We start from the raw sequence: 18,381 nt of genomic DNA on the forward strand, positions 1-18,381 counted from the left end.
ATGATCCCAATACTGAGAAATTCAATCTAAAGTTCTCTCCAGCTTCTGGTTCCTGTAGTTGGGGATGGGGGGGGGGGGGGTGAGAGAATTTGTTGGAAATCAGTGACATTTCGAGTTAACGAGACCACATTATCTGGGCTAAAAAGGAGTGAATAGAAGAGCGCCAGAATTAATCAGGGCATCTGCTTGCAGCACAAAAGGCCTGGAAGGAGCAGGTGTGCATATTAATGAAGGGATGGCAGCTGGTCCCTGGGACAGGCACCCAGCGAGTCAGGTGGGGCCTGATTTTAGGAGCCTGCTGCTCTTCTATAAAAGGGGCCATTGTTCCCATCTTCATAGTCTCTGAGGAGCAGTGAAGGCATGCCAGGCTGTGGCCCAGCTCTAGTGTACATTCATGTGGAAAGTCCACCAGTAGCTGCTCTGGGCTTTCGCTAATGAATGAGAAAATCAGGCATTTACACTTTGACACAAGTCAGATTGTAAAGGTAAGGCCCAACGCCAACGTCATTACTACAAATAAAGGCTGGGAGTTTTATCCTAAAAAATACGTGGAACCCTTAACCCCATTCCTCTTGCCAATCTGTAAACTGTACTCCTATAGAACCTGGAATGATCATATTCACAGTCCTGCAGCACAGGAGGACCTTAAAGTGATACTGAAATTATTATTCAAAATATGAATGTACATCAAAAGTTACCTATAGCTCATGTTGATCTTTTTCACTCATAGGGCTGCTTTTGTAAGTACTGGTTACTTGAAGTTCTTAAACCTGACTGTTTTGCCAACCTGATTGTCCCATCTCAGCATGTCAGTTAGAGTTTCTCATGCTAACAAACTGCTGAATCTCAAATATGGCAGCCCCCTCATAGAGGAACATGGGGGATCAGATGGGTAATGTAAAAGTATCTGTAAATACTTTTATGGCAAAATTAAAGATTGCATGCAAAGACATTATTATAATAGATGTAAAATAGGTTTCATTTCTGGTGTCAGTATCTCTTTAAACATTAATTAGGATCATGCATTGGCATTTATAGGCACACTCAGCCATTCCTGATGATTTATGAGCAGCACAATAAAGGTGGCCATACACAGGCAGATTAAAGCTGATTCGGCATCTTATCTGACTGTGTGTGGGGGATTCAGACGGTTCTCCTCAATCTATATCACATCAAAAATCTCCCAGATATCGATCGGGCAGGTTTGATTTTCCCTGCGATCGAGGAAGCAGTCCTACGACCCATTGGTGCCCATTTCTCTTCATTGTAATCCGATCGTTCAGCCTTAGGGCCAAACATTCGGATCAACCCGATATCGCCATACTGTTGATGGGCATATCGGGGAAAGATCTGCTCACGAGGAGCGGATCTTATGACCACCTTAAGACGTGCATGTGTGTGCAGCAGGGGTACCCGATCACATAAGCACTCAGCAACAAGTGTACAAGAAATCCCCCAAATATCTTCCCATGTGTGGCAATAAGGCCCAAGCATTTGTTATTACTAGGGGGCCCTAGCGCCGTGTCAGGAGTTTTTTTTGGTTCTTCCTCTGGACAATTAGCGAGTGAATAAAGCAGAACTGGTTTGCTGTGACTCAGCTCATAGTATGGACTAAGGTCGGGCGGAGAAAATAAGAAACTTTCTCATTTATTTTTAGTCTCAAAGGCCAAACAATTATTGCTTGCAGGGGTAAAGAACTGGTACATTATGTCATATTTACAACTGTAAACAGCCTTGATTTCGTTCAGTGCATTCAGTGTGCTTCTGCCGTACAAGCAGTGCAGCCTTGTGATGGGGACAAATAAACCATATTGCCCGACGCGTTTCACGCATTTGGCATCATTAGCTTATTTTTTAGGCCATGGTATGTGGTTTATTCCACTATTATAGCAAATAAATGTGTTTATATGTGGAGGTTTATATGGGGAGCCCAACCACCCACCCTTTGGGTGTGTGTTGTACCTTCTCTGATTCAGTTATACCATGTGGCATGTACAAATAGAACAATGGCTAAGAAAGAAAGGCCTGTAACAAATAGTTTACATGAGCCTTATCTGGGCTCGGTGGTTTCAGAGTTCTTTGTAGAAGTCATTGCTTTGGAAACCATGTAGCAGAAGCCAGCCGACATAACTGGCATGGAGACATTCACAAATCGTTGCCAGTGACAGAACCAGAGAAGAGAATGAAATGGATAGATGCCGATTTTAGTAGCAACTACCCCTACAAAAAAAACATGAAACTGAATGAATATTTTCATATTGGGAAGTTGATTAAAAAGGCAAATACTTTCATTAGGCAGAACTATATTTTTGGAGTTTATCTCCCCTTTAAACATGGACTTAAAGGGCAAGCCTAAACCCTAGCAGTTTTGTAAGACAGATGTGTGCCCTTGAGGGGTAACTGTTTAAAGCAGCCCCATTTAGCTGGGCTCAGTTGATATGGTTTCTATTCTGCAAATAGAGGCCATGTGTATTACTTTTCATGTGCCGGGGACCTTGCATGGCAGTTTCCTTATGAAATAGCCGTTTGTCTTTGATGTGACTGATCCAGGTGCCTTACAAAGATACAGAGAGATCTATCCTTCCGGCATGGCCCCTGCAGTTAACGTGCCTCCTCGCTGCGAGACAGCCTGGCTGCGCCAAGGGATCGGATAGCATACCTGGGACGCCAGGGCGAGACATACCTGCTATTATTCAACTGTTTCTCAGGATTCACAGAAATGTGTATTAAAAAAAGGGCATTTTTTGCACGTTTGAGGTGGAAGTAGTTTTGTATTGCGCCGCTCACTTCCTGGTCTGGAGCTTTGCTATGGTATTTTAAGGGAAAATATAGATTTTATACAAAGACCGTATAACTTATTTTACCTTAAAGCACAGCGAAACCCTCATTGGGGGGGCCAGAAGCCATATTTATTGGCCTACTTACATTATATATGAATGGCAGCGGCCATATGCATTTCAAAATGGCTGTACACTTGCATGGTCTAACAAAGGAATAAAGGAGCATTTTTTCATTGGTTAGGCATGGTTCTACTCAGAAGGAAAGGCCCACCAAACACATCCATCATTTTGTAATGCCATAATTGCTGATTATAGGATCCCTTTAAGTCTAATTACTTCAGTCTCCTCTTTTCTACGCAGGTAACAGGCAAGTGCTACTGCTGCATATTTAAAGGGTTGCACCAGAGTGCAGGCCGGCGCTTGTGAAATGTGGAGACGTATTCCTTAAATTTTCATATATATGTTAAATACACAGAGAGCAGAAGCAGTGTGTCCCAGGGCCCCAGCAGTGCGCCTCCGCAAGCTTTTGCAAAGTTTTTTTCTTATTACTTTAAGTAATGCTCAAGAGGGAGGGGGGTTGGATAAAGGTTTTGCCTTCTTCTCAATGAACCGAAGAGCTGACAGGTTGCGCTGACAAGGTTGCCCTTTGTAGCATTGCTTAGAAGGTGAGTGCCTATCATTAAGCCATTTGGTTTGACTAATTAATGCCTTTGCGCTATAAAACACAATATTGCAGACGACCCCCCTAAAGTGTGGCTCATCTTTCATTGTAGCCATATTGCCTGTGTTGTGCACATCTTGCATTGGCAGATGTTTTCGGATGACCTTTTTCACTCCACCCCCTTCCCCCAGCCATTTCCAATTCAAAAGTTTGGGGACTTTTCATGTTCTAAGGGACCATCTGGCATCTCTGATTACAATGAGGGGGGTATATAAAAGCTGAATACACAAGCTTAATCAATACACACACACGTCTATAAGCCGCTGCTGCTCTCACGGCAAAGACCGCACTGATGTGTCCCTATTTCCCATGAGTACGGAATTCCCCAAATCTTTCCCAGATGAACCACGTGTGGTCCAGCTGTCAGAAAGGCCACACTTAGGGAGACGGCAGGGGTGCTTCGCCAATGAAGCGAGTTGAGGCTGTCGTCTGAGGCGGCAGTGCCCCACTAGGTACCAGGGGCAGCAAAAATGCTGCTCCTGGTACTTTAAGAGCGAAATTCCGGGGGAGGGGGGGCAGCAGCAACTGCTGCTGCATCAGGCGGCGGAGGGGCCAGGATCGCCCCTGGGAGAAGGGGCCATCATCCGAATCAGTCCTCCCTCTATAGGAGTATCAAGACATAAAACAGGTGCCAGTAATATCCATATTGCAGTACAGGTATGGGACTTGTTATCCAGAATGCTCAGGACCTGGAGTTGGTTTTGCCTTCAGAAAAGACTAATTATATTTTAGTTTGGATCAATTACAAGCTACTGTTTTATTATTACAAGGAAAAAAGTAATTGTTTGTGGATTATTTAATTATAATGGAGTCGATCTTCCTGTATATGGATATATATCTATAGGTAGATGAATATATATATATATATATATATATATATATATATATATATATATATATATATATATATATATATATATATATATATATATATATATATATATATATATATATATATATATATATATATATATATATATATACTGTTCAAATGACCAGCAACTCCAGGGATTTCAATGAAAATTTTTTTATGTGTTTAAGTAAGTTCATATATATGAATCAAGGAGGGCACACTTAGCCTGTGTACCTGTAAACCCTGCCAGAATCCTTATTGGCTGCACGCTGGGGGATCAGATTGTTCACTTTGCACAGATAAATCAGCTGTGCACTCCCGTTAACGGACGGATAAATGATCACAATATAATGATTAGCTATGTGGCTCTGCAGGAGGCCAGGAGCAACCATCCCCTACTGAGGTCGTACCATAAAACACTGTCTCTGCCTCATGAATCAGGACATCGATTTAATCTTATACGGAGTTTAACACAGTCAGATGCCAGGACCAGCTGCTACTTACTCTCCAGTATCTAATGACCTCTGGTACTGACGGGCAGAAGATTCTGGGAGATGTAATTCAGCTTTAGCTGGATGTGGTTGTTGTTGATGTTGTAAATGGGCTGCAGGCTGGACAGTGTTGTGCCAGATTGGGCAACCAGAGTGAGACAGATGCACGCACACACCTGCCTTCGGAGAAACCACCATTCTTCTGTTGAACCCATTAAGTAGCCTGCCTGCACTCCCAACGCCTACAACAGCAGGCGAAGGATAATATTACTCTCATCTTTCATCTAAATTTTCATTTTTGTCCCTCCCTTTCAAAAAAAGGTTTTGCTAGATCTGTTCTGGGAAAGTCTAACCACACACAACTGCTTCTTGCAGAACAGTCAGAGCTGGTTTTTAAACTGCCCCCTCCCCAGGGGGATACAGTATGGTTAATGGAAAGGGTTCATTACTGTAATATATTAGACAGTGAGCTCAGTTAATCGTAATAATCAGAGCATAATTATTATGTTCTCCAGGACAGCTGCCACCTGACTTCCCAGCAGTTGATGAACTATAGCTCCCAGGATCCTTTGCTAGAACAACAACGTGGGCCCTTGCACGGCCACTTAGCCTGCAATTCTGTTTAGTGTACCCAAGACAGCCATGACCTTGGGAGAGGTCGAACATTTTGATTCGGGTTGAATGTTAAAGGTTCTTCAGGCAGCAACAACTGATGAAAATTTAGATTATCAGGATCTGATCCAATGACCACGTCAAAAGGCAACTGGGTTCAGCTCACTGAGCACCGACAATGGGGGGAATTTGCTCTTAAATTATTAGGTCACATTCTTGTCACATGCTCCTAACAAACCACATGGGGTGAAATGGGTGACCCCCCGCCACAAGGTTTGTGGGCTCCAGGCCACCTTAAGGCAGATTGGAAAGCCCACCCACTGACGGCAGGCAGCCAGGCCACAAGGGCATTGTTTTACTATTCTACAGATACTGAAAGTTTTAAAACAAAAGAAATACAGAATTTTGCATCTAGGGATTGTTGGAGGGAATATGCAAATACCTCCTTCTCAATGACAGTGAGAATATTGTACTGACCCAGTAGCTGAGGGCTCCATACTCAGGATACCCACAATCCTTTGTAAGGACTTTCATTGCCTGTAATTGTAGGCCAATAGGGCCAAACTGGCAGCAAACCCATCCCTTTCCAGCTGTTTCAGAACTATAAATCCCAACACCTTCATATAAACACCGTAAGTTTTGTTCCTTGGCCTTCAATTAAGCAGCGCCCAATAAATGCGAATACCCTACAAAGGTATGTTAACAACCCCCCTCCACCCCATTATGCTTTTCACATGACGGTGAGACGTGCATTAGCATTCATTTCCCTTTCAAGTTGTCCAAAAACATTAATGCCCTGAAGTGCTTTGTCGAGTGATGTTAAATGGTTGCACACACCTGTCTGGGTACAAAGGTGCAGCAAAGTGTGCCATTAAACACCGGCCGCCACCACTTTATATTCATGAGGGCTGGTTATGGCCGATTTGCACTTCCAACAGAGGCTATTTCCACTGTTTCTGTGCCCCAGGCGATGACAAGCTGGGGCAGAACCTGCTTCTAAAAGCAACACTTATAAGCCAGATAAAATGAAAGTAGAATAAACAGAGCAATAATAATTTCTCATGTGTTTCAATGTATCAGCTGAAAGAGTCGGCAGAGAAATGCCCTATGTAGGGTTTTAGTATAAAGGTGGCCAAAGACATAATTACAATCTTTCCTGAAAAAGATGTTTCCAAGAAAGATTGTTTGTTTCAACACACACGTGTAGAGTGAATCGTCAGAAACCATAGAATTCTACCTGTATCCAGTGTCAGACTGGGGGGGCCTCCTGCCACCCCAGGGGCCCCATGCACAAGCCGCAAAGCCCCCTATGTCCTGCTTACTTCTCCCCCGCCAGTGAACATTTTTTTCCTGCGCGTCTTTCTATACGATCGAGTGGGGGAGAGGTCATGAAGGTGCACTGGAGTGCAGGCTGTGGAGAGAGGGTCTGGGCCGGCAGTGCCCATGAGAGCTGGGTTTTTTCCTGGTGTCCCACAGGCCTAGTCCAACCCTGCCTGTGTCTGACATTTCAGCACTTTCCAGTAGCCGATATTTGGGTGACTTCAGAGGCACCCTAAAGAGCCAACCTATCCAAGTCTTCTGCTGATATTGGTCAGCTCATCACACTCCATACACATCGTACCATAATATAGATGTGTGTATGGCCGCCTTAACACCCATAAAACTGCAGGGAGATATAGTTCTACTTGTTGCAGTGATGGTACAGTGCAGCGGCAGGATGGGAGTGCAGGGGTTAAAGGCACATTTTCCAGCCCCAGAGTGGGGACTTCCTCCCTTGCATTGTGACCCGGCTCTGCCTTTTTCCTCTCAGCTTTGGGAGTGTGTCGCCTCTATGGCTTCCATGGATCTCTTATTGTGTGGGACAGATGGGAAAAGTGCTGGAAGGAAGGGTCTGGTTCTTTGCTATCAAAAATAACTGCAACATTCAAGCATGCTGGGTAAAAAACAATGGTTTACTAGGATTTCCCTGCTTATATAATACTAGGGTACGACAGACAGGTTTAAAGGCCACTGCTGCCCTTCACAGTAGCCGATGTTTGGATGCCTTCAAAGGCACCCAATCAAAATCTTCCACCTGGGCCAAATCGACAAGCCGACCAATATACAAGCCTTTTGCCAATATCGCTCTGCTCATCTCCCGCCATACATGCACTGAAGATCGTACAAAAATTCATTTTGTACGATAATATCGGTGCCACATTTAGCCACACTGTAAATGGATAGTTGGGGTACAGACACAGTGTAGCGGGCACATATACCTTCCAACTGTCCAGTTTTTGCGGGACAGTCCCGATTTTGACAGCTCAACCCGCAGTGCCGGATATTTACTGAAGTGTCTTGACTTTATCTTTGATCTCCTGCACTGAACAGCCAGAAAAAGATACAAAGTTTCTAAAACTTAAGTGGCTTTTGGTAGAGAGCCCAGAATACGTGTCAGGTGCACTTAGATACTTTTTTAACATTTTAAGATAAGCATAGAAGCAATTGTACCAATTTAAGATCAGCAGGTCTCTTGGGGAAATGGACTTGCAGCTTAAAGGGCAATTCACCTTCATTAGCAAAACTGTAATAACACATAAAAACCACAGAAATGTGTTCAAACTTTCATAACCTGCCAAATTTTGTAAAATAAACATGGTAATTAGGGGGTGTGGCCACAAAAATGGGGTGGCCAAAAAGGTTTCCAGCGGCAAATCTTTTTCTCCCTCTTTCTATTTCCAAAATGTTGGGTGATATGACATATCCCTGTGATGACTTCCATAAAAGCAGTAGCACAGGACGGCACCGACTCCTGGCCAGAGAATTATGACGGTGCAATAAGTGGCTATAGTTTAAAGAGAAAACAACGACGAGTGAAATGCCATATGGGGATGTGAATCGGAGAGGGTGCTCTGCTCCGGGAATGTGCAAACTCACACCACTTTTTATAATATTGGATTAAGTTAGACACAGGCAAGGAGTCCACAACCCCCACCATAAAGCAAGACACGACTGCTGTGCTTTATACAAAATGAATATTTATATTCTGCACAAATCAATAAAGTACAGAACTGTGCATGAATGTGTGCCTCTCAAAGTGTCTATCCCCAGTAGGATCATTCTTTGCCCCCCCCCTGCTTTAACCACAGCTGGCACATACCACCCACACCTCCGGGGAGGCCAGACGCTGTGTGTTCTCAGTTCCTAGAATCCCCCTCGATGAGAAATGAGGAGGGAGAGATAGCTATATGAACTGGTTTCCTTGGGTTAAATGATCCATGGTGGATTTTCTTGCTGCATTATGTGAATTATATTACACTGGCAAAGCCTGCGGGCACGTCCATTTAGCAAAGGCAATTAATGTCACAGCGTTCCCATAGGAGCCAGGCTCGCAGGGGGGAAGCTATTAGTATAGTGTGATAATTGCATTTTAGTTACTTGTCACCATTGGGAGAAACCACGTAAAGAGGTGATCCTGCTTAAAATCACGAGGCTGGTTAGTATAACTCGCTGCCACTCACAGTTGGAGGGAATTGGGGTAATTAATAGATGTTTGTTTTAAAGGCACATGGGGCCATCTGTGTTCTGAAAACACAAGGTCACAGCCAGATGGCTTCATAAACCCACTCATGGGCTTCATTCTAGTGGTACCCAGTGACTAAAAAGGATTGGGTCACATTTATGGGAAGCTGCTCATTTGGATCAAGCTGCACTGGACTTCTTCAGTCTCCACAATCAAAGGGGTGTAAAAACCTGTTCTATAACAATACGGTGCCTCCCATATGTATTAATACAAATATACAGGGAAGAAATGGTCTGAGCACACAATAAGCTATACCCTCATACTGTACTGTCTAAGGCAGGGATCCCCAACCTTTTGAACCCATGAGCAACATTCATAAGTAAAAGGAGTTGGGGAGCAACACTAGCATGAAAAATGTTCTTGTGGTGCCAAATAAGTGCTGTGATTGGCCATTTGGCAGCCCCTATGTGGATTGTCAGCCTACATTGAGGCTCTATTTGGCAGTACATTGGTTTTTTTTACAACCAATACTTGCCTCCAAGCCTAGAATTTAAAAATAAGCACCTGCTTTGAGGCCACTCGGAGCAACATCAAAGGGGTTGGAGAGCAACATGTAGCTCACGAGCTACTGGTTGGGGATCACTGGTCTAAGGGAATCAATATGGCACCTCCCTCCTCCCATATGTATAAATACAAATATACAGAGAAGGAATGTTCTGGGCACACAATAAGCTGTACCCTCATACTGTAGTGTCTCGGAAGAGAATATGACCACTTTACTTGCACACGCAAAATAATTTTCTTGGGATGGTACTGGGCACACAAAAAGCTATACCCATATACTGTAATAATTGTGTATGGAAATCATTATGGCAGCTTCCACTGAACCTCATTTTAATGAAGAATAGCATTACATCATATCTTCTTTTCACATTAAAAGTTGTCTTTTATTAAAATATACCCTAGCCCCTTCCTTCACCCGTAAGTAAGCAATAAAGTATGAAGACAACTTAATTCCCTTTTTGTGCATTAATCCGGCCTGCGCCAGGGATCCCTTTCTGCAAACTACCCACAGACGGCTGCAAATGAGAGATTTCCCTCTGCAATTTGTCTGTCGCATCCAAACCCTCAATTGCTCCTTAATTCGCACCTGAAAATACTATGATTATTTTAATTGTTAAATTTGCCATTAGACAACCTACCCCCCCCACGCCCCTTCCCTTTGAACTTACAGAGAGTGAAGACAAGTGGGGGGGGGGGGTTAAGCTTTTGAGGGAGAACAGGGAGTTATTTTGCATTCTGGGAAGCTGCACCTTATTAGTCACAGAGCATTAATCTGTCTCTCTGGACAATAGAGGGTGAATTCTGAGCAAAGCCCAGCTGTCACTTTTTCACTGAAACAAAGCAAGAGTTACAGCATCAAGCATCCCTGTGGCTTCAGCCTATACAGAGAGGCTGCATTCATTAGGCGCACACAAAGAGGAGCCTGCCCCCGCTACACTCCATTGGCCATCAGCCTGAGAGCCAGCCATTGTTATGATGGGGGGGGGAGGAACAGGTTGCACAGAATGACCGGGAAGTTTAAACCTTCCATCTCCGGGCTGCTTCTGCGAACCAGACATCTAAATAGCATAGAACAGGGACAGAAAATATATTTTAATGAACAAAATCCAATGGCCGCTTCTGTACATGAACTATATAAAATTACCCCTGAATGAAAGAAGAGGAATACTTTTATATACACAGTACAGTATATGCACAGTGTTGGACTGGGACACAAGACCAGGGACCCACCCAAAAACCTTAAGGGCAGAGACACACTGTCAAATTCGGGGAGATTAGTCGGTGACGACAAATCGCCTCTTCTTCGGGGCGACTAATCTCCCAGAACTGTCTTCCCGCTGACAATTTTCATTCTAACCTGCGGGAAGGCAGTTCTGGGAGATTAGCACATGGAGAGCTTCGTTTTCCGAAGTTGCCCGAAGTTTCCTTGTGAGGCATCTTCGGGCGACTTTGGAAAACGAAGCACTCCGAGTGCCATCCCGCCTGCGATTTTTATTCCAATACTTGCCAACACCAGGGATGGGACATATTGCCATCAAGGGATACTCGTACCAAATGAATTAAGGATGGGGTTCTCTAGCCTATCAGATTAGAGCAGCAAACTGCTTCCATCTAGAAAAGAGGGGTGATACTTACAGGCACACCCCAGTTCCACCAGGGGTCATTTCGCACCTCCCACCGTTCAGGCACATTTCTGCAGTCTGAGTGCATCGAAGACCTTTAAATGGATAGAGAAAAAACACAGTAAGTACACATTTTTTGCAGGGCAAGGTAGGAAACACAGACTACTGATGCCAAAAGGTCCTGAAAAGCAACTGCAGGGACCCAATGCCCAGTTCAGTCTGCAACTCATAGACCTTCTGTATGAACGCTAGGTGTTGTAGTTCAGTTGATGGTGGAGCATATTGCTTATGTATAATGATGCTATCAACTCATAGTTACACAGGAATTTGCAATAAGGGAGGCAAACCTTTTCTTCATGTGCATATTTACCCACATAGGGTGCATTTATCAGGCTGGGGGGGCGTGTTTTGCACTGAGTGCATTAGCACGTTCTGTTTCCTATCACACAGTACAATAGGATGGCCCCAAGCAAACTCAATGAGTTGCAGTGATAACATTATACTAAATGCTCTGGGTTCATTTACACGGTGTCCCAACAATAACACACAGCCCAATTCACATCTGCACTGGGGGAGGATTTAAAGAAACAGTAACACCAAAAAGTAAAAATGTTTTAAAATAATGACAATATACTGTCCTGTTGTGCTTCACTCGTGAAACTGGAAAAGATACAATAGTTTATATATGAATAGCTGCTGTGTAGCCATGGGGGCAGCCATTTAAAGCTGGAAAAAGATAAAAGGCGCAGGATACACAGCAGATCACAGATAAGTTCTGTAGTATCCAATGGCATTCTATAGAGCTTATCTGTTATCTACTGTGTATCCTGTGCTTGAATGGCTGCCCCCATGGCTACACAGCAGCTTGTTATATAAACTATAGTAGTACTTATCTGCTATCTACTGTGTATCCTGTGCTTGAATGGCTGCACCCATGGCTACACAGCTTATTTATTTCAACTATATGGTACTTATCGGTCATCTACTGTGTATCCTGTGCTTGAGTGGCTGCCCCCATGGCTACACAGCAGCTTGTTTATATAAAGTATAGTAGTTGAGAGATGCTGAATAAAAAGCTAAATAACGCAAAAACATCATAAAAAAACTGCAAATTGTCTCAGAAGCTCCCTGTCTACATCAGTGATCCCCAACCAGTAGCTCATGAGCAACATGTTGCTCTCCAACCCTTTGGATGTTGCAATCAGTGTCCTCATAGCATTATTTTTGCATTCCAGGCTTGAAGCAAGTTTTAATTGCATAAAAACTAAGCATAGTGCCAAGTAAATCCTCTTGTAGGCTGCCAGTCCACAAAGGGGCTACCAATCACAGCACTTTTTTTTCACCACAAGGGACTTTTCATGCTTGTGTTGCTTCCCAACTCTTTTTAAATTTGAATGTGGCTCATGATAAAAAAGTTTGGGGACTCCTGCTCTACATCATACTAAAAAAGTTAACTTTAAGGGCCCCCCAAAAAAATTCCATGGGCTTCCAATCCCAGCAACCTCTGGGTCTGATCCCCCATGGGGTTAAGGGTGGCAGTTTATTAAATAACAGATGAATAAATAAAGCTGAATAAATCTAGCTTTAGTATAAATGTTCTCTCTGGTTGCCAGGCAGCAGGGACAGTAGCAACCACATTTCAGTTTAGAGATGGGCAGAAGTGACCAGTTCCAAACGGCCCCCAGATTAGGATACCAATATAGCGCGAGTAAAGGTGAAATTACATTTTACATCTTCTCTAGCACTTGCCTGTGCACCCCCACGGTCTCTGGCTCCTGAGATGTGAAGTCAGGAGTTTCACGCGGACAGCCTCCAGTGGTCTTCCAGCTATTTGAATATTCATAGGGTATCAATGGCAAATGCTCTGAAGCACTTGGGGGAGGATAAGTGCAAGCAAACAAACATCTACCTCCACCCCCCCCCCTACACTTGGATTGCCCTGGGAAAGGGACAACAGCTGTGGGGCGACGGGCTATTCTTAAGGCTGCACAAAAGGGGGAAATCAGAGCTGCCCATTGTGAGATGTTCCGCAAACCTCTTTGTGTATTGTTCACTATGGGACAGGATTCCACCCCTGACACTCTTGTCACTTTATACCTGTAGCCTGAAGCTTTTCGGCTACATTTAATAACCCTCCGCTATGGGAACACACTGCCGTCTGTGTCTGCCTTGTCGATGATGCCTGGGGTATAATTTAAAGCCAGAGGGGTATTTCTTTAACTGTGTAACCCCTTTGTACAGAGCAATCTACAAAACAAACTTTTGGTTGCTTCCCACCACACCTAAAGGGGATAAAACAGCATCACATTACAAAACAATATTACAGGGGCAATTCCCCTTTAAGAAGACTTTTAGTATGTTATAGAATGGCCAATTCTAAGCAATGTTTCAATTGGTCTGCATTGTTTATTTTTTACATATTTTTTTATTATTTGCCTTCTTCAGACTCTTTCCAGCTTTCAAATGGGGGTCACCGACCCCCATCCCAAAAAAATGCTTAAGTTATCTTTTAGTATGTTATAGAATGGCCAATTCTTAGCAACTTTTCATTTGGTCTTCATTGTTTATTTTGCCCTTTTCCTCTGACTTGTTCCAGCTTGGAATGGAGGGGGGGGCTGATCAATTTCCTGACAGATGTCGGCCGAAAAATCGTAAGATGTACGATCGCTCGAATCCCACTAACCACACGATAATTTCGAAGGATTGGTCGGGCTTCCCTAAAATCGGTCGTTCGGCAAGTAGAATCGCCGAGTCTATGGGGAGCTTTAGAATGTCACTCTCTACATCAGTGATCCCCAAGCAGTATCTCACGAGCAACATTTTGCTCCCCAACCCTTTGGGTGTTGCTCCCAGTGGCCTCTAAACACGTTCTTACTTTTGAATTTCTGGTTTGGAGGCAAGTTTTGGTTGTATTAAACCCAGTTGTACTGCTAAACAGAGTCTCCTGTGGGCTACCAGTCCATATAGGGGCTACCAAACAGCCAATCACAGCCCTTATTTGACATCCCCATGAACTTTTTCATGCTTGCGTTGCTCTCCAACTCTTTTTTACATTTAATTGTGGCTCACAAGTAAAAAAGGTTGGGGACCCCTGCTCTACATCATACTAAAAGTTGACTCAAAGGTGAGCAACCCCCTTTAAATATATAGCAGAATAGGGCAAAGAATCATTTAAGATCCATTGATGACCAGGAGAGTTGTGCGGAGTTCTAAAGGCATTGGTTAACACCAACATCTCAACGTCTGCATTGATGCGATTCAGTATAGGAAATTAGTCTTTCTCAGAAGATATATGAAACTAGACATGGGGGAAAATCAGCATAAACTGTCGCTTGCATTTCAAAAAAAAAGGGTAATTTCTATATATGAATATGAGTCAGCTTATACAGTTATGTAACTGGAGCTGTTAGGGTGCCCATTGCATGGGCTATTATCACTGGAGCTGTTAAGGTGACCCTTTTTTATGGTGCACACTCCGACACTAGATGTTACTGGGCCCCAAAGCAAATAAATTTTAGGGCCCCCAACATATCCAGAGTTTGTCCTTTTTTATCAATATATGTTGAAATTCCTCTGTAGATACGCCCCTGCCTGGTGCAATTATTTTTTCTGGGACTCTGTTTAGGGACCTGCTGTATGGGGGCCCCTTAGGATGGGTGCTCTACTCCTGGGTAATGCCCAGGCTCATTGTGTAAAACCCAATGGTAGGGAGATCTAACCATTACGTTTCAAGGGGATGCTACATTTCTGATGCTGAACTGAACCTCTAGTAACAGCAGAAGAGGTTATTTATCTAACTTTACTATCAGATATGGGGGGCGGGGGTATTGGACCAAAAAGCTGTTAGCTGTAGGCAGCTGCATGATTATCCTAAAAGTAAAAATAAAATAAAAAGGGGGGGGGGAGTGTAGGGAAAGCCTGCTTTCAATGTGCTCATGGCAGCCCAACTATGTGAGAAGGAGCATTTCCAGCCCTGCGACAAATCTGTCATTGCTGAAATCTCTGTGAATTCCTTAAGTGACAACAATAATTAGGGAGCCTTCAACAGAGGGTTAACCATACCAACCCCAGAATGGGGAGGGGGGGGGTCTTGTAATAGCAAGACGATTAGTGGGGCGGCCACTGAACGCTTTGCAGCATACTGAACTACAACTCCCAGCATGCCTCAGCAGCCAGAGGCTGGACGTTGTAGGCCAGGCTACTCGGCCGGATATAAAAGTGTCACAGATGCCATCTTGCCATAATGTATGCACAGTCCCGTAGCTGCTGCCCCTTTTTTTATCACTGATGTTATGGTTATTGCATAAGACTCGGCCATGGAAATGTTAAACTACAACTTTAGATACAGTTGGTGTACATTACTGTGCCAAGGCAACATATAACTGACAATGGCATAACTAGATGTTTCTGGGCCCCACAGCAAAATAATTTGAGAGGGCCCCCAAACTCTCCAGAGGTTGTCCTGTTTTACCAATATATATTAAAATTACTCATTAATTATACCTCCTGCAGCCGCAGGGTCTGTTTCTTCTGTAGTTACACCCCTGAACTTTGAATAACTTATTCTTTAAAAAGAAAAAAACTATTAAGGGAAAGCCAAAATGTCACAACTGCACCCCGGTGGGAGGGATACTTTCATCACAAGACTCTCTCGTTTTCAGACAGAAAGCAGAACTGTGCATCCTCCACATATGATGGTTCTAGAGACAACCCAGGAAACCAGATTATAGGGGGGCTAGACAGCAAAACCACTAACTAACGGGGCCTCCAACTCAAGCCATATTACCTCTGTCCCCATAAAAGCTGTGTAATCACTGGCAGTCACATGGCTTTCTAACTGGCGGCCTGCAGCACTTACACCTTGTTTAACTTCCCCTTCATCTTGTATATTTGGAAATGCCAGGGGACTCGCCTACCCTGCGTGCAAATAATCCACATAGAATTGTCTGCTCTTGGCAGATATAACAGGGGGTATGTCTATAGCAGCAGTAGGTACAAGGCTTTAGAGATCAGAAGGGCACAGATGAGTAACTACACCTTTCTGCCTGGAAGTTCTGTTTTTGTTCCCCACTATCTGTCATTTGTACCCACAGGGGAAACCCTGGGACACGAGTGGGATTTCTGCAGTGCTTGGTGTACAGATGCACTATACTCATGTGCAAGCTCATGTGGTTCTAAACGTCACTGCCATCAATACAGTTGAGATCAGGCCGCCAGCCCCATCCTTTGTCTTCTACGACATCAGAATGTTCCATCAAGCACTCTGCAGGCCTCCAGCTATTACTATAAATCCCAGCATCCCCAGAGGGACACTTGTACAATTCCACCACACACATATAAGTTTTTCAGAATTTATATTAAACTGTTTTTTTAAAGAGGCGAGTTCCTCTGGCATCTCAAACAATATGCCTCATTGCTGCGTTTTAATGATGACAAGGTTTGAAAGATTGGTTGTGCTATTAGTCATTTAGCAATCTACCAAAGGGTGGCTAATAAATGTGCCACTCACTATACACAACCCTACACAGGCTGCAACATTATGTATCAAGTAGATGAGCAATGATGTTGCCTTGGGCAAGTGCAGGAATGCATGGGAGGCACACAAGCTCCTTACTAAACCCATGAGCACCAGGTTGTTAATTGTCATTAAAGGGGTGCATTACCTTGAAGTTAACTTCTAGTATGTTATAGAATGGCCTAAACTAATTAACTTTTCAATTGCTTTTGATTTCATATAGTTTTTAAAATTCTTGTTCTTTGTCTTCTGACTCTTTCCAGCTTTCAAATGGGGGTCACTGACCCCACCTAAAAAAAGAGCTGTGAGGCTACAAATGTATTGTTATTGCTACTTTTTATTTATTTTATTATTTTTATTCAGGCCTCTCCTTTTCACATTCCAGTCTCTTATCAAATCCGTGAATGGTTGCTAGGGTAATTTGGACCCTAGCAACCAGATAGCTGAATTTGCAACGTTTCCAGCTGCTGAATAAAATAGACTAAATAACTCAAAAACCACAAATAAAAACTGAAAACCAATTGCTCAGAATATCCTTCTCTACATCATACTAAAAGGTAACTCAAAGGTGAACAACGCCTTTAAGGGAGCTCTAATGATCAACTATAGATCAACTCCCAGCAGCCACTGAAGGAGGGGAGTACAGGGAGTTGCAGTAGGAAATGCAATTCACACTTCATATAAACAATGGTGCCCACCACACAATATAATGTGGCCTTGTATGTATAGATAAGATCAGCACTTGCTTTACCAACTTCAATTTGTCTTTGCGACATTAAACAAATATTGAATTGCAAGCTCTTGGGAGCTTCTCATGAAACTGCAATAATGTTGCACAGTTTTTAAGGCATTCAGTGCCCAACAGGTTGCAGTCAGTAGGATGGAAAGAGACACTAGATCAAGCGCCAATTGGCACACACACACTGCTACAAAGAGATAGACACAACACTACACATATAACACACACAGATACATTACCTTGTGTGAGGACAGGCAGGGAGCAGAGCAGCACAGCCAGTCCTATCCGATCCATTTTCCTGCAGTCTCACTATAGGAACATAGATCCTGATGAAGGTCCCTGTCCCAGGACAAGGGGAGGATAAAGGTCCCAAGGCAAAAATCTATAAATCCCTTAGAGAAAGGTGAAGATAATCCGTCAATGCAATCCCTGGTCCAAAAGCGACAGAGTTTCCAGATTAGAGAGAGAATAGCGCACTCAGTTTGCGGCACAGCCTGAAGTTACAGCGCTACAGTGTATGAGCGGCTCAGCGCTACAATGTTACAGCGGAAGGGCTCAGCGCTACAATGTATCCCCGCATAGGCTTCCGTGTTCCAGTGCATTCCAGTCTGTTCAGTGGCAGTGAGCGAAATGACGCCGTCGCAGAGCTTCCCTGTCCGATTACAGACTGAGAGTAAAAAACACAAGCTGTAGGCTCAGCGCGGCTTCATGCAAATCCCTCCGCCACAGGTGTCCCCCCCTCTTCCAGTCACACCCCTCTTCCAGTCACACCCCTCCCTCCTCTTAGTGTTCCTCCCACCCCCAGCCGCTGCTGCTGGTGCTGTTTGTGCACGGGGCAGGCGTTAGTACTCGGGGGCACTGCTCTCCAGCACTACTTTTCCCCACTAAAAGTTCATAGGCAGAAGTTTGGCTGGAGGCGGCGGAAGGATCTAGAGTAAGGTTTATTAGCATGTGAATGGGAGCGTGGAGAGCAGTCGCCAGC

General features: G+C 43.9%; 1 protein-coding gene across 1 annotated transcript in view; it reads right to left on the reverse strand.

Moving 5' to 3' along the window:
• Positions 1-18,020, reverse strand: part of notch1.S (notch 1 receptor S homeolog) — a gene marked incomplete at its 5' end in the record, with an annotated part of 42,735 nt that extends 24,715 nt beyond the window's left edge. Inside the window, 2 exon segments of the mRNA NM_001087605.1 lie at positions 11,159-11,240; positions 17,639-18,020. Coding sequence (NP_001081074.1) covers positions 11,159-11,240; positions 17,639-17,693 — 137 coding nt within the window.
• Positions 18,021-18,381: the final 361 nt, after the last annotated feature.

The sequence above is a fragment of the Xenopus laevis genome, chromosome 8S (assembly GCF_017654675.1).
Source record: "Xenopus laevis strain J_2021 chromosome 8S, Xenopus_laevis_v10.1, whole genome shotgun sequence".
Taxonomy (NCBI): Eukaryota; Metazoa; Chordata; class Amphibia; order Anura; family Pipidae; genus Xenopus; species Xenopus laevis.